Source organism: Pithys albifrons, chromosome 19 (assembly GCF_047495875.1).
Source record: "Pithys albifrons albifrons isolate INPA30051 chromosome 19, PitAlb_v1, whole genome shotgun sequence".
Lineage (NCBI taxonomy): Eukaryota > Metazoa > Chordata > Aves > Passeriformes > Thamnophilidae > Pithys > Pithys albifrons.
Window position 1 is genome coordinate 10,753,544 of NC_092476.1, and position 15,587 is coordinate 10,769,130.

The 15,587-nt window shown below is 61.3% G+C and overlaps 1 protein-coding gene across 2 annotated transcripts; it reads left to right on the forward strand.

Annotated features, from left to right (window-relative positions):
• The first annotated feature begins 685 nt into the window (after positions 1-685).
• LOC139680871 (TBC1 domain family member 24-like) lies at positions 686-7,875 on the forward strand. 2 transcript variants are annotated; one of them, XM_071573846.1, is made up of 7 exons: positions 686-807; positions 2,438-3,485; positions 3,774-3,932; positions 4,781-4,844; positions 5,800-5,895; positions 6,626-6,884; positions 7,504-7,875. In XM_071573846.1, exons 1-7 carry the CDS (start codon positions 705-707, stop codon positions 7,647-7,649), a joined length of 1,875 nt encoding a protein of 624 aa, XP_071429947.1. In that variant the 5' UTR covers positions 686-704; the 3' UTR covers positions 7,650-7,875. The 2 variants fall into 2 exon arrangements, with proteins under 2 accessions (XP_071429947.1, XP_071429948.1); XM_071573847.1 differs by having other exon boundaries at positions 2,453-3,485.
• Positions 7,876-15,587: the final 7,712 nt, after the last annotated feature.

A 15,587-nucleotide genomic window follows, 5' to 3' on the forward strand; every position in this document is an offset into this window, starting at 1 on the left:
GGGCGCGGGGAGGCTGCGGGGGGCGCGGGGGGGGCTGCGGGGGGCGTGGGGAGGCTGCGGGGGGCACGGGGAGGCTGCGGGGAGGCTGCGGAGGGTACAGGCACATCTCCCCAGATCGCCCCGCTGGTCCTGCCGGCCGGTGCTGAGGCAGCCCCGCACACACGACCGGCGCAGCCCCGCACCCGTCCCCGAGCAGCGTCCCGGGGGCGGCACCGACTCGCCGTGCCCCGATCTCTCTCTCTCCTTGTCACCCTCTCCCGGCCCTCGCTGCTTCCCTTCCCGGCTCCCCCGACTCATCCAGCGGGGAGCGGCTGCAAACCACGCGCTGTGCTGGCGCTTCCCTCGCCCAAGGACGGGCGCGGCCGCAGCCCCGACCCCGCTCAGCCCCGCAGCACCTCCTGCCCGCGGCGGGGCGAGGGGAGTGAACCGCAGAGCGGGAAAATCAAGGTTATCCTTGGGAAAAACAAAGGATCCCAATCAATGGCCGTGCTGCTGTTTGATGGTATCTCCTTCCCCGGGGCGTTTCCATCCCCGCCCGGCCTCGGTGCAGAATTGGGTCAGGACGGGGCGATGGGGGAGCTGCTCCACCCTCGCTGTGTTTACACCAAATAAACCCCCCGTGCCGCGGGCTGGCCCTTGCCTTAAAAGTCAGGGCAGGGGACGGGGACAAAAGGGGACCCGGCAGCGGGGACCGGACGGGGGACATGCTGCAGGTGGGGCTCAGCCTGCCCCGCTCCCCCGGGGGGGCGGCCGGCGGCTTCCCCAGGGCCGAGCCGGCCGGGGCCGAGGACTCGGGCACCGGGCGAGGTGAGTGCGCAGAGCAGGGACAGGGGCTGGAGCAGAGCCACAATTCCTGTCCCAGCCCCCCGGCTTGTCCCGGGGTGGGCAGAGCCGGAGCCACCGGCCAGCCCCGGGGCCGGCTGGGCTCGGGTTGATGCTCCTCAGTGCTCCGGGCAGGGCAGCACCCTCGGGATGCGGCCGGCCGAGAGGACAAGGTGAATTTGGGGACCGCGGGGTGCAAACAACTCCCGCTTCAGCCCCACTGTTGTTTCAGCCTGGGCTCCATGGCCAAGAGCGTGATTGTGTTCGGGGTCGGGGCTGTCCCCAGAGCAGGCAGTCAGGACGAGCAGCCACCGGAGCAAACTGCTGCTCGTTCCCCGAACCAGCACCGACCCCGACCTGCTGGTCCTCCTGACCTCGAGCAGGGGCCGAACTGAGCTGGAGAGAACGAGCCAGAGCCGGACCCAGCCCGGGCGGCAGGACCCTCTCGATGTGCCACCACGTGCTGTCCCCCCGTGTCCCTCTGGGGCGAAAGCAGAGGTTTGGCTCGGTGCGAATCCATCCTTGACTTCCCAGGCAACTGAGCACACCCGAGATAAATACACCCGAGAATTAATGTGTGTGCTAATTGACTTTATCCCTGCCAATTAATCACTTGACCAGCAGAGCTCACCCACGCGGGGACAGCTCCCGTCTCCCGAGCAGGGTTTGGAGCCGAGCTCTCCTACAGCCCCGGGGAAATGCCGCTCCCGTCTCTCTAGGAGGAGCTCAGGCTCTGCTCCTCGCAGCGCAAGGCTGGCGGTGCCCGAGCCCTGTCACGGTGCTGTGTGCGGGAGCCTCCCCCGAGGGTCCCCGGGGGACCTTCTGTCTTCTTCTCAGGCGCTCGCCAGTCGCGGCGTGCGGGCCCCGGGCGGGGTCTCTCCAGGTGTGTGGTGGCACACGGGAAAGAGGGACCCTCTGCACCCCTCAGAGCAGCCCCGCGGCCCCGGCGAGCCCCTCGCGCTGCGGCACCTTCTCCTACCACCACCTTCTCTGTGGCACCCGAGCGGCCGGAGGGGTCGGGAGGCTTTGGCAGGAGGCAGCAAACACCCGAGGGCAGCTTTGCCCTCTCTGCCTGGGCTCGGAGCAGGCTCGCCCTGGGCTGCCAGACCCAGACTGGACCCTCCTGTCCTGCGCTGTCCTTGGACGAGGACACGATGCCAATGGTCCCTCTCAGCCTCAGCATCACTTGTGCCCCTGCTGCCCCGAGGTCCCTTCTTGCCCCTGCAGAGCTGGGCTTGGGACCGAGCTGCTTCTTCTCCTTGGTGATGTGACATGTCCCATGATCATCCCCGTGGGACAGGAACTGTGTCCCTCCTCTCTGCACCTCCCTCATGGCAGGTCATAGGATGGGAAGTCGGGAGATTTTTGAGGGGTACAAAGCCCCTCATGGTGGGAGAAGCATCCCTGACACCCAGCTGGGACCTGGCCCTGCTCCTCACCAGGGTCCTGAGCCGATGGGAGCAGGAGAGGGCACAGCAAGGAGCTCCAGCCAGGCAAAGCCTGGAAACCTCATCTTTGCAGGAGAGAATAAAGAAACACAGGACGTGGCTGTCGCACATCAAAGTGCCCTCAGCCAGGGTGAAATGCTGGGGTGGTGGAGAGTGTCGAATAAAAGGTGTTTGTCCTGCAGAGGCGTTTGGCTCATCTCCAGTCACCATCGTGATCACACCCGAGGCTGACACCTGGGACAGCGACGCCTCCTCCTGTCCGGGCTGTGGCCAGTTCGTGGACTGGGACAGGATGCCGGAGCAGCAGCCGGCACAGATCCCCCCAGACATCCTGAGCAAGCCCCCGAAGGAGCTGAAGAAGCTGGCGAGGGAAGGCTGCTGGGCCACGAGCCACGCCCTCAGGGCTCGGCTCTACCACCAGCTCATCCAGCAGGTGTCCTGCCGGCTCGTCACCCCCGACGCTCTCGTCTACAGGGACGTGGCGAGCCGGCTCTTCGGGAAGCCCAGTGGGAGCTGCCACCCTTTGCCAGAGTTCCTGGAAGGATGCCCCATGCCCACGTACTGCCTCAACCTGGAAGGGGTCGCTGCCTTGAAGAAGATCCTCATCTGTGTCGGCAACCTCTTCCCAGACATAACCTACAGCCCAATCCTCCCCTCCCTGGTGGCTCTGCTGCTGCACTACAGCGAGGACGAAGCTCAGTGCTTCGAGAGCATCTCTCGCCTCATCGCCAGCAACGCTCCCCACACCAGCTACATTGACCAGTCCTTCCTGGCCCACCAGGCCTCCTGCATGACTTTTGGGGACCTGGCCAACAAGCACTGCCCAGCAGCTCACAAACTCATAGCCAATGCCTCTGAGAACGTCTTTGAGGTGTACTCAGAATGGTTATCGTGGCTCTTCCACGACCTGCCCTTCGATTACGCCGTCCGTGTCTTGGACGTCTTCCTGCTGGAGGGGCAGAAGGTTCTGTACCGCATTGCCCTGGCCCTGCTCAAGCAGTACAGGCTCTCGGTGACCTCCCCCGAGCTGGAGGGGACTGACATCAAGGCAGACCTGCAGGCTTTCATGCAGAACATTGGCGAGCACGTGACTGTCAACAAACTCCTGGAGAGAGCCTTTGGCATCCGGCTGTTCTCCCGCAAGGAAATCTGGCTGCTCCAGATGGCCAACAGGAAGGCGTTAATGGAGAGGGGCATAACCATGGTGCAGAGCAGGTAAGGGGAGCTCTCTGTCTGCCAGCTCGTGGGGCTGAGCAGACAAAGTGTGAGTCACTGTGGAGACACACACGGGGGCAGCTTCAGGTACCCCCCACAGCTCTGGCTGTGCTGGGGCCTCCCAGCCCCTCGGGGGACCCTGGTGGGAGACACGGCACAGCCAGAGCTGGTGCTGTTGGCAGAAAGCTCATGGTGCAAACAGCATGACCAAACCTGGTGCAGGGGGGCTGCACCCCAAAAAGCAGACAGGCCCCACAGCTTGGCATGATGTCCATCCCCCTTGTGCAGGCATTCCTTCCACCTGGCCATGGACATGCAGAACTTCAGCTCCAGCATCGTCACGGCCCAGGAGATGCGCATCGTCTGGTCCTGGATCCCCGAGCGCTTCTCCCTCTTCCCCCCACTGCTGCTCTTCTCCACCTCCCAGGATGGGTGCAGCCTGCAGAGGTAAAGCAGCCCCTGCCCATCAGGTCCTGCTGGTCAGGGGCGTGGGCTGAAAACTGGGCAGGGGTTGGTGGTGTAGAAAGAGCACCACAGAGTGTCCCCAGGGCACATCTCAGGCCTGCTGGGGATGGTCCTGGGCTCAGTTCAAGAACCTGAGTGTGATCTGGGCCAGTGCTGACTTAGGGGAGAGAGCTGAGGCTTGGTCAGATGGTGAGCAGCAACCTGGCACCCCACGGGGAGCACAGAGCCCTGCAGTGCAGGGCACAGCCCGTGTGCCACACCATGCTGGGCATGCTGTGAGCAGCCAGGTCCAGCCAGCACACCAGCCCCAGGGCTCCAACTCCCTCCAGGGATGGAACCAGGGGCTGCTGGGCACTGCAGTCAGTGTTGGGGCTCAAAACAGGCAGGAAACCCAAACCTGTTCTCTGCAGGAGCGTGAGACACTGAGAGGTGCCAGGTTCAGGGCAGGATGTGGGAACATCCTGAGAGGAGAAAGACACCAAATACAAGTTTAAAAGAGCCCAGGTGTCAAGGCCCAAAACCAAAATTGCAATAGCAAGTTGTGTCAGAGCTCGAAAGAGCCCAGGGCCCAGTGTCTCAATTCATTTGAGATTCACCAAGCAAAGATGATGAGTTGGGAAGTCCCATAAACCAACTCCCTCTGCTCTGCACAAACACTGGAGTTGATCAAGCTTCGTGACTGAGTTTCTGCCATGTCCTTCCATGAGCTCCCTTGAGCCAGCACAGAAGAGCCACCACCACCCTCCTCTCTCCTTCCCAGCCCCGTGCTGGCTGCATGCTGGGCTCTGCTCCTGGGCCTGAGAGCCCCTGACCCTTGTCCTTCTCTGCAGGTTCTACACGTGCTGTGAAGGCTCCGAACCGACCGTGCTGCTCATCAAAACCACCGAGGGGGAGGTCAGTGTTTCCCAGGCAGAGCTGGGGAAGGGGACAGGGGTGTTGACCCCACTGGCAATTCTTGGAGCAGCCACAGGTCTGTGTGGTCCCTCTCCTGCCCTGCCCCAGGGTCTGTCCCAGCTCCCAGGAGAGAGCAAACTGCACCTCCAGCCACCAAGACACACCTCAGCTGAGGGATGCTGTGGGAAAACAGGAGCAGTTGGTGAGAGGAAGGGGGGCCACGAGTGATACCCTTTCACTGCAAATACCAAGTCATGAATCCTTGCTGAGCAGCCTTTCCTGAAGTCAGCAGATGCTTTGTCTGAGCCAGGACTTGCTTTCCAAGCACTAAATGCAAGGTTCTCTCACTGATTGCACGAGCAGCTACACAAGGGAAATGGGGGAGAAACAAGGAGAGTTTCTACTGAAAGTCATGAAATAACTGTAAAACTCGTGAACCAGGGCTCATAAATCCGTATTTTCTCTCTCCACTCTCATCCAACAGTAGGGGCAAGTTCTGTGAATTGTTCAGGCCTCCCAAAGATTTACTGACCTACCAGTGCTGATGTCCCAAGCCTGACACCTCAGCATGGTGTGGAGACAAACACCTGCCACCCCAGGGCCCTGTGCAGTGACCTGTAAAACTTGGTTTCCTACACATTTGAGCTCATTTTATTCCTTGTCTGTGCCAAGGACAGGCTCAAGTTCCCAGCCCTTGGTAGGTCCCCTCCAGTCATGGTCAGGTCAAGGACATCCACACCAGGGTCAGCCTGAGGCACAGAAGCCAAGTGGACTCATGTGCAGAGCACCAGTGACTGTCTGCAGGACTCAGCTGGCACTGCAGAATTTGGCTCTCCAATTGCCCTGGGGACTGGGCAGAGCCCCTGCCCTGCTGAGCCCACGGGCCATGGCTGGTGCTCCTGGGCTGGCTCCAGTCCTGGCCCATCCCCTGCTCATCTCTGTGCTCTCTCCAAAGGTGTGTGGGGCGTTTCTCTCCTCTGACTGGAGTGAAAGGAAAAAGAGTGGGGCAACATCGGCTTTTTTTGGGACAGGAGAGTGCTTTGTGTTCACTGTAAGTCATGGTTTGTTTCTGGGTTTGTCCCTTAATTACTGTTTCCTTGACCCCTCTGACAGCTCAGGTCACTTTGCCCCTGAGCTGCTTCCTCCCGTCCCCAGCACTGCCCTGAGCTCCGTCAGGAATTGCTGTGCTGGATCAGAGCAAAGGGAGAACCAACTCCTGCCCTGGGGGCTCTCAGAGGCCCTCCTGGGATGGAGCAGGGCAGGTTTCTGCCCAGTTTGCTTGGGGAAGCAACTGGATGGGGTATTCCCAAATCAGTCTTGGCATCCCTGAAGAGGGAACAGGCTCAGTTGGACCAAGAGATCCTAGGGGCAAAGTCCAGCATCCATCTGATATCCCACTGGCATCCATCCAGCATCCACCTGTCCGTGCAGGCAGTGCAGGTTTGCCCATCTCTGGCAGCATCTGGCAAAGACAAAACCAATTCCTCAGCCACAGCCACCTCCAGAGCAGCCCTGGCACTACCAGGATGCCCTGTCCCTTCCCTGCCCCAGGCCCAGAGCTGGCACACAGCATTTAATCTGAGCAACCTGATGTGGCTGGAGATGTCCCTGCTCATTGCAGGGGGATCAGCTGGCCCTGAAAGGTCCCTCCAGCCTGAGCTATTCCATGATTGTGTGGTTTGTCCCCTGCCCCCCCTGGCCAGGCAGCACCACCCTCTCTCCCCGCAGTGCCAGGTGACCCGGGGGACAGGGCTCTCTCCCCACGTGTGTCCCGTTCTCAGGTGCGCCCCGAGCCCGAGCGGTTCGAGTGGGTGCTCATCAAGCAGCCCGAGCTGGCCAAGGCTGTGCCGCGCTCCCGGCAGCGCTCGCCGTCCCCGTGTCCCGAATCCCTGCCCGGCTCCTCCGGCTCCAGCCGCCTCACGGTGCCCACGCCGCACAGGAAGGGCCGTCTGTCCCCGTTCCTGGCCATCAGGCACTTCCTTCTGCCTTCCAAAACAGCCTCCATGTTCATGTCCGGCTCGCGGGACGGGATCGTTATCGGTAATTACCCATCGGGGCACCCGAGGGTGGGCACCCTTTGGCTGGAAAGGGCCCTGCTCCAGGTTAGACCTGAGCTGCTTCCAGAGGGCAAAGACCTCCTGGTGTAGGATGGCAGTTTAGAGGCAGGGCAGATGAAGGCAGCGCCCTCTTCCTCACATTGGCAGGACAGTGCCAAGCCACACGAGGGTCGGGTGCTCCTTCCCAGAGCCCCCGAGGGTGCCCAAAGCTCCCGGCGAGGTTTGTACTCCTGGGGCTGGTGTGTCCTGTCCTGTCCCAGCCCTTCCTTCTGGGTGGGATGGAGGTCACATGGGTGGGAATCAGCCCGAGGAAGGGCTGGGCACGGTGACCGGAGCAGACACGAGGGTCAGGCTTGGGCTGGGGGTGGGATCTTTGTGCCCCAGCACTGCTGGGCAGGGTCCGGCAGAGGACCCGCTGTGAGTCAGAAATCCCTGCGGCACTGCCAGCCTGTGCCTCCCTCCCAGCGCTGGGGGCAGGGGCAGGGCAAGCCAAGGCACAGAGAGCCGAGAGGTGGGAGCCATCCCCAGACCTCCCGGGCCGGGCTGGTGCCGCCCGGGCGCGAGGTGGGAGCGCAGTCCTGACCCGGCGCTCGCTCTTGCAGGTGGAGGGGGAGGCCAAGCCCTGTCCCTCGATGCCAACCTGCTCTGGGGGCACACGGAGCACTGCGAGACCTTCGACAACCCCCCGCTCTGCCAGGAGGACTTCAAGGTGCAGCTCTTGGAAGTGTGGGGCTTTCAGAACACGTAGGTCCCGTGGGGGACAGAGCCCCTCGTGTGCCACCCACGGAGACAGGGACCCCTCCCCGTGCTGGGCACCCCCAGCCAGCCTGGGGCCGTCTCTGCTGGCAGCTCTGCTCTCCATCCTCCCCTCCACCATCAGCCCTCCCGGTGCTGTGGGGAGAGGGCAAAGCAGTGCCAGGAACGGGACCACGGGCACTGCCTTTGGGGACATTCAAGGTCCCCTCCTGCGGTTCAGACCCAGCCTGTTCCACCCAGTCTGGCCCAGTTTCGGATGCTGGAGGGGAGGGCAGCCAGTCTGGTGTTTCTCACACCTCCCTGGCCTGTGTCAGCTTGGGAACCAGTGGCACCACAGCATGGACAGGCTTTGTAGGAATTGAGCCCAGGCAAAACCGAGCACTGAGGTCCAAGCTCACCACAAACACTCTCAGACCCATGGCCCTGTGGCCCAAAGCCCAGCACAACCCTTCAAGCCATACACAGAGTTTTGTAGCCTCCATGGGTTACCAGGGCTCCTTGGGATCCATCAGCACACAGTGGAGACTCTTATCTGCGGCAGGAAGTGCTGGTTGGATTGTCAAAGTCCTGCCTGGTGTTTGCAGCTTGAGCCCTTGGGTGTGAACCCACATTTGGAGCTGAGCCCTCTGCTCTGTTCCCACTGCCCAGGGCTGAGGTGGCACTGCAGGCACTGAACATGGATGAGCCTCCACCAACACGCCCTGACTGCTGGGTCAGGACCACGGGGATGAGCCATGTTAAACATGGAATGTGAACTGTCATCCTTGGTCAGACACAACAACCCTGCAGGAGGGCTGGAGACATGGAGAGCACTCTGGCTGCAGGAGGGGAACCTCTCCCACTCCCAAACACACCTTACACTTAGGGGTTTCCCTAGATGTGTTCCACCTCTGCAGCCACTTGGAGCAGGAGCTGGTGCTGCCTCAGTGCTGCTGGCACTGCTGGCAGGAGGACATGGGCAGGAGCAGGGGATGGATGGCAGGAGGACACAGGAGACGCAGGGAATGATTGGCAGGAGGACACAGGAAGGAGCAGGGGATGGATGGCAGGAGGACACAAGCAGGAGGAGCAGGGGATGGATGGCAGGAGGACAGGCAGGAGAAGGATCTGGATGGCAGGAGGACACGGGCAGGAGCAGAGGATGGATGGCAGGAGGACACGGGCAGGAGAAGGGGCTGGATAGCAGGAGGACACGGGCAGGAGCAGGGTCTGGATGGCAGGAGGACATGGGCAGGAGAAGGGGCTGGATAGCAGGAGGACACGGGCAGGAGCAGGGTCTGGATGGCAGGAGGACATGGGCAGGAGAAGGGGCTGGATAGCAGGAGGACACGGGCAGGAGCAGAGGATGGATGGCAGGAGGACACGGGCAGGAGGAGCAGGGGATGGATGGCAGGAGGACAGGCAGAAGGGTCTGGATGGCAGGAGGACACGGGCAGGAGCAGAGGATGGATGGCAGGACACGGGCAGGAGCAGGGTCTGGATGGCAGAAGGACACAGGCAGGAGGAGCAGGGGATGGATGGCACGAGGACACGGGCAGGAGTAGGGGGTGGCAGGAGCTCATGCAGTGCCAGGGATGTGGCACACTGGGAATGGCTTGTAGCCTCCACAGGTATCCAGGAAAGAGGAGGAGGTGAGACACAGCCCCCGTGCCTGACCTTCACCCACAGAGCCCAAAATGAAAGAGCAGAATTGCTCTTCCCTTCTTTCCGTCTGTCAGAGTGTCCTCAGTATTTCTTTATTTATATGATCATGTACTGGATTTTTTGTCCAGCTCAAAGTTTCCCATGGGAGTCCCTCTCCCTTTCCTAGAGCCTGTTTCCCCTCTCCGCCAAGAGATGGGAGACCTGAGAGCCCCTTCCAGTGCCTAAAGGGGCTCCAGGAGAGCTGGAGAGGGACTTTGGACAAGGGATGGAGGGACCCGACAAAGTGAGAACAGCTTCCCAGTGCCAGAGGGCAGGGTTAGATGGGATAGGAGCAGTGAGGGGTAACCAGCTCCTCCGCGCCCCGCTCCGCCTCTGCGCGGCCGCGCTGGGGGGCTCGGCACAGCCCCGGCACCGGGCACGCCACACACACCCGAGCGCTGCCAATCCCGGCCCGACGGAGCGGGGGCGCGGCTGCTGCGGCCACCGGCCCCGCGGAGGGACCGGCCCCGCGCATTGGACAGGCCCCGCGGACGGACCGGCCCCCCGGACGGACAGGCCCCATGGATGGACGGGCCCCACGGAGGGACAAGCCCCACGGAGGGACTGACTCCACGGACAGACCGTCCTCATAGACGGACCGGCCCCACGGACGGACTTACCCCACGGACGGACCGGCCCCACAGAGGGTTTGGCCCCATGGATGGACTGGCCCCACGGAGGGACAAGCCCCACAGACAGATCGGCCCCGCGGACAGACCGGCCCCATAGACGGACTGGCCCCACGGACAGACTGTCCCCACGGACGGACTGACCCCACGGACGGACCGGCCCTAGGGATGGACGGGCCTCACGGAGGGACTGGTCGGGTACAAGCGATCGCAGTGTGAGCGGTGCGTGCTCCGCTGATCCTTTGCTTTGAAGGACAGGGAAGACCATTCCAGGAGGAAGGGGGCGAGAGGCACCAGGAGAAAGGAGATCCTGACACCGTCTCAGGGACTCAGCACGGACCGCGGCGCCAGCGGCGGAAGAGCTGCCCCTGCTGCTGGTCGGGGACGGACACGGCAGGAAACAGGGGCTTGGGAGCTGATTAATAAAAGGGAAAAGTCAATAAAATTATGTAACCGGTAACTAATGAACGCTGAATGTTCCTTCTTGTTGAAATGTATAAACAGCGTCAAGTTTGGATGAGCCCGGAGCCTTTTGGTGGGAACCCCCCAGCTCCCTGTTTTGGCCAAGTGGGATAAAGAACAGCATTCCCCCGGTTAGGGGCGGGAACTGGAATGAGCTCCGGGGTGTCCTGCCCATGTCCCCGCACCAGATCCCGGTTGCTGTGCCAGCCCCGTCCTGCCCCACCGGCAACCGAGGGGCAGCAGGACACGGGGCTGCGGACAGGAGGGTCCCAGACTCGAGGGCTCCGGGGGTTTGAAGCTGAAAATGAGTGAAGAGCTCGGTTGAATGTGGCATCTGGTTGTTTTCCACCAAAACACGCGTCATCCACGGGCTCGTTGCAGAGTGCGGAGGATGAGGAAAGCCGTTCACCCTCCAGCAACTCACCGCACATCCCGAACGGTGAGGAGGGGGTGCCATCGCCAGGATCGGGGAAAAACAGCAGCGCGGAGATGGGCAGCGGGCGCTCACCCAGGGCTGGTTCCCGTGGTGTCCTCTCCAGTGCACAGCCCCGGGGCTCAGCAGCCCCCGGCACTGGGCATGCTGCCCGCGGAGCTGCCCAGCGCCCTACAGGGGCACCGGCTGGGCTGCACCAACACGCAGCTCCTCTTGCTCTGACATTGGTGGCACTGGAAGTTCCCCAAACCCTCCACAGGTCTGTGAGACTGTGCAGAGTCCCTGAGCCCAAGTTGCCTGGCTGTGGGCTGAGACATGACCTGGAGGATTTGTCCTGCCCTGCAGATGGAAAGTGGAATGGTGCTCTGTGGTCCATGGAGACCCAGAGAAATACAGGATGGGCTCTGCACGCTGATCTGGGGTCTCAGAGCCCACCAGGAAAGAATGTGTCCCAGATTAGACAGTTTGGGTGTTTTTAACTGATGTGAACAACACTCTGAGCCTCACGGATGAAGCTCAGCTGAGGAATCTCTGGGCATGGATGTCTCCCTCTTCCATGGAACTCAGGAAACTGTGGCAGAGCCGGGCACTGAGTGCCATGTCCTGTCATTCCTTGGACACCTCCAGGGATGGGGACTCCACCACCTCCCTGGGCAGCCCCTTCCAAAGTTTAATCACCCCTCCTGGATCTCACACATCGTCTGAGATCCTGCAGCAAATGTCTTCAGCCATCAAATAACCTGGAGGGACCTTCTCCACCCCCTGTCCCTGCAGTGCCACCACCAAGACCTGGGATTTCTGAGATGGTCCAAACTGGACTGGGACTTGATTTGGGGCAGAATAGAAGTGGGCAGTGACAGGCAGGTACACATGTGGCTGTGACCCCCCAAAGCCTTGCAGTGCTCTCTCTGGAGTGGTATCTGAAGGCTGCAAACAGTGTGGGGGTACTGATGACCCCCTCATTTATCCGTACTGTTCCTTTGAGAATGTGGCAATCTGAGGGTCCATCATCCCTGTTTTGGGCTTCAGATGTTGCAGGATGTTGTGGAGCATCGAATGGACACCACGTGAAGACCGATGTGATCAGGTGAATGCCATTTATTCAGCTCACACAAGTGCCTATTTTAACCCAAAGCATTGTCTACATGCCCCAATTGTTATCCAGGTTGGCTAAATGAATATGTTCATGTGACAGAACAACATTTCTCATTGGTTACACCAAAAATCCACGTGAATAATGTTTTTGCTAAGCCCCTCAAAACATTCAGAAGTTGTTCATTTTAACGCTGTTCTTTCCCATCTCAAACTGCAGGTGTCCCGTTTCAGCTTCTCCCTCCACAGCTTCAAAGAATCCACACAGAGCCTGGATTGCTCACATATCCATTATCTGTAAGAAATTCCTCTACAGTGCTCTCTCTGGAGTGGTGTCTGAAGGCTGCAAACAGTTTGGGGCTAATGGTGTCCCCAGGTCACTTCATGCAGGTGCTTCTCTGTGGGACCAGCTGCCCACTGTGCCACCCTCCCAATGCCAGGGGTCCTGGGGAGACCCTCCAGGCACCGGTGTCAGTGTCTGTGCTGCTCAGGGAAGCAAAGAGTCCCTGAGCTTCCACTGAGTTCAGCACATCCTCTGAACCACAACACAATTCAAACTATGCACAGGGCACAGGAGTTCAGCACAAGCCCCAGTCCCCAGCTGGCCATAAAGCCTGTCCAAGGTGGGGCAGCACAAAGACTAAACATTCAAGGAGGGAATGCATCCCGAGGAGCACAGCAGCTCCTGGAGACACTGTCAGCTCACTCCTGTGTCCCTGAGGAGCTGCAGTCAGGGGCAGCCCAGGCTGGATCTCTGGGGTCCTGCATGGGAACTTCAGTTCCCAGGGTGGTACAGGGAGGTGAGGTCTCTCTGCACCTCCCAGAACCAGCTGGTCAAGGCCAGGGGAGAGCCAAGGGAGGGGCAGGGGCCTGGCTCTGCTCTGCTGAGCTCTGCAAGAGCCAAGTGCTGAGATACAGCCAGTGTTTTTGCCTCCAACCATCACCAAGTCCAGGACACATGGAGAGCCCTGGGCTGTTGCTGCCTGTATATCCCTTTGCCTTTCAATCCACAGGATTGCTGGACATATTCCCAGGATACAGGGATAGAAGTTGCCCAGAGGAAGTGTCCAGGAGAACACAAGCAGGGAGCTGTTGGAGTCAGCTTTGGGGAGAGGACGGGCAGTACGAGGTGTTCCCAGACTCCTCACCATCCTCTCTCTCCAGCTGAGGGGTTGTCCCCCATCCTACCTGTTCCTGCTGCCTCTCTCCCTGCCTCTCTGCCTTTCCTGCTGTTGAGATCCTTTCTAGCTGCTCGGGCTTGCCCTGGGCATGGGGAATGTCCCTTCCCCTACGACTGTGCAGTTGTGTGCACCCCCCCAGGAGCAGGTGCCATGGGTGGAGAGCAGTGGCAGGGCCCTCATAGCACCATAGACACTTCCCCAGTGCCTCCTGTCCTGATCCCCGTGGGAATTCCCTGTCAATTCCCCTTCTCATTTACATACAGCTGCTGCTCACAGAAGGGCTTCCTGGGATGGAAACCTCCGGCAGGATTTCGGAGCGGAAAAACCTGTGAAAACCTGCCACAAGGGGCTGCCTGCGAGGCAAACGCCTCCTGCTGCTCCTCCTCGCTGCCTGGGTCACCACCCGGATCACCCGCAGCACCCTGGCCCTGGGAGCCCTGGGGTGCTGCTCACTGTCCTCCTGCTTCCTGCGGAGCAAAGCTGTTGCCAGGGCTCCTGTCTGGCCACGGGCACCAGGATTGGGGCACTTTGAAGCCAAGCCACCCTGGATGTGAACACTTCCCCCTCCAGGACACCCACCTGTGTTGGGACACCGCTGCCTGCAAACGCTGCCCTTGGAGAGGGTCAGATTCTCACCCCACTGTGCTCCCCAGGTCGGGATAGCCTGGCACGGTCAGGGTGCCCCAGCTGGCACCACCTCAGCCCCCCCAGGACCTGCTGTGCCACCTCCCACCCCTGAAATTCCCCACCACAAATGGCCACGTTTGCTTTGGCAGCTTTTCTGCAGGGACACCCACCGGGGGGTGCTGGATCCTGCTCAGGCTGCTGCGGCTCGGGGGTGCTGGATCCTGCTCAGGCTGCTGCCGCTCGGGGGGTACTGGATCCTGCTCAGGCTGCTGCCGCTCGGGGGGTGCCGGATCCTGCTCAGGCTGCTGCCGCTCGGGGGGTGCCGGATCCTGCTCAGGCTGCTGCGGCTCGGGGGGTGCCGGATCCTGCTCAGGCTGCTGCGGCTCGGGGGGTGCCGGATCCTGCTCAGGCTGCTGCGGCTCGGGGGGTGCCGGATCCTGCTCAGGCTGCTGCGGCTCGGGGGGTGCCGGATCCTGCTCAGGCTGCTGCGGCTCGGGGGGTGCCGGATCCTGCTCAGGCTGCTGCGGCTCGGGGGGTGCCGGATCCAGCTCAGGCTGCTGCGGCTCGGGGGGTGCCGGATCCTGCTCAGGCTGCTGCGGCTCGGGGGGTGCTGGATCCTGCTCAGGCTGCTGCGGCTCGGGGGGCACCCACACCGTGTGTCTGCACAGCCCTTTGGCCCCTCCATGCAGACTGAAAATCCCGGGAAAAAAACTCAGGGAGCCGTCACTTCTTAGAAACTCCGTCCAGGGCCCCGTTCCCCTCTTTCCTCACTGCAATAAATCAGAGGGTGTTCCCAGCACAGCCCTCCTGCTGCCAGACCGAAGCGCTCCACTGCTGCTTTTGTCTCCTGTTCTCGATTCCTCCCCTCTCCTTTGCTTCCCTGTGGCCTTTGCTGGGAAGTTACACCGTTTTTGTCGGGAATGCGTCAGCAGAGCCCTGTTCCCCCAGCTCCCGTCACAGCTGAGGGTGGGAAATGCAGGTGGGTGCTGAGGGCACTGGCTCCGAGGAGGCATTCCCAGAACAGTGGCTGAATTGTCCAGTTCTGGCTTCAATCCCCGAGAGTTTTTCCTCTCCTTTGGTCTGGGGCATTCGGGCATCCTCCACGCCCAGCCTGGTGTTCCTGGCAGCCCTGGGGCAGGGCGAGGGGGCTCGGCAGGGTGGGAGGCAGGCAGGGGGACTGGGAGTCGCTGGGGCTGTCCCATGAATTGGTGGGCAAAGAGTGATGTGGGGTACATTCCCTGCCCCCTCCACCTTTCTCCATCCAAGCAGAGTTTGCAGCTCCGCAGCTCCACATGCACAGCACAGGTCCTGGAGCCACCCCAGGACACCAAGGGGCAGAGCAGTCTGTGCTTCAGCATCCCTGTCCAGGGTCCTGGGTGCCCTGCAGGGACAGAGGGCACAGGGACAGGATTCCCTGGGCTCAGACACAGCTTGGAGCTGTCCATCAAGTACCCAACGCGCCTTCTCTGGGACTGCTGGAGGGATCCACCCTGCTCTGAACCCCGTGTCTTCCTGCGGTCTGGAGAAATCAGGCGCGGAGAAGTGGAGGGGCTCTCTGAGGTGACATCTGGCTCTACAATAACCAGCCCGTTGTCCCTGTGTCCCCAGCCCAGCCGGGCTTGCTGGGCAGCTGCTCCCGACAGGGACCATTCCTGCTCCACGAGAGCCAATCCCTCCTTCCGTCTGTGGGGAGGGGATTTGCCTCCGCATTTCCCTGCTGGTAGGAAGAAAGTTCCTATGAAATGGTGCAGGTGGAAATCCTCACTGAGGGTGGCACCCTAACCACGGATCTGTGTCACGACACTGATCTCCACAGACACAGT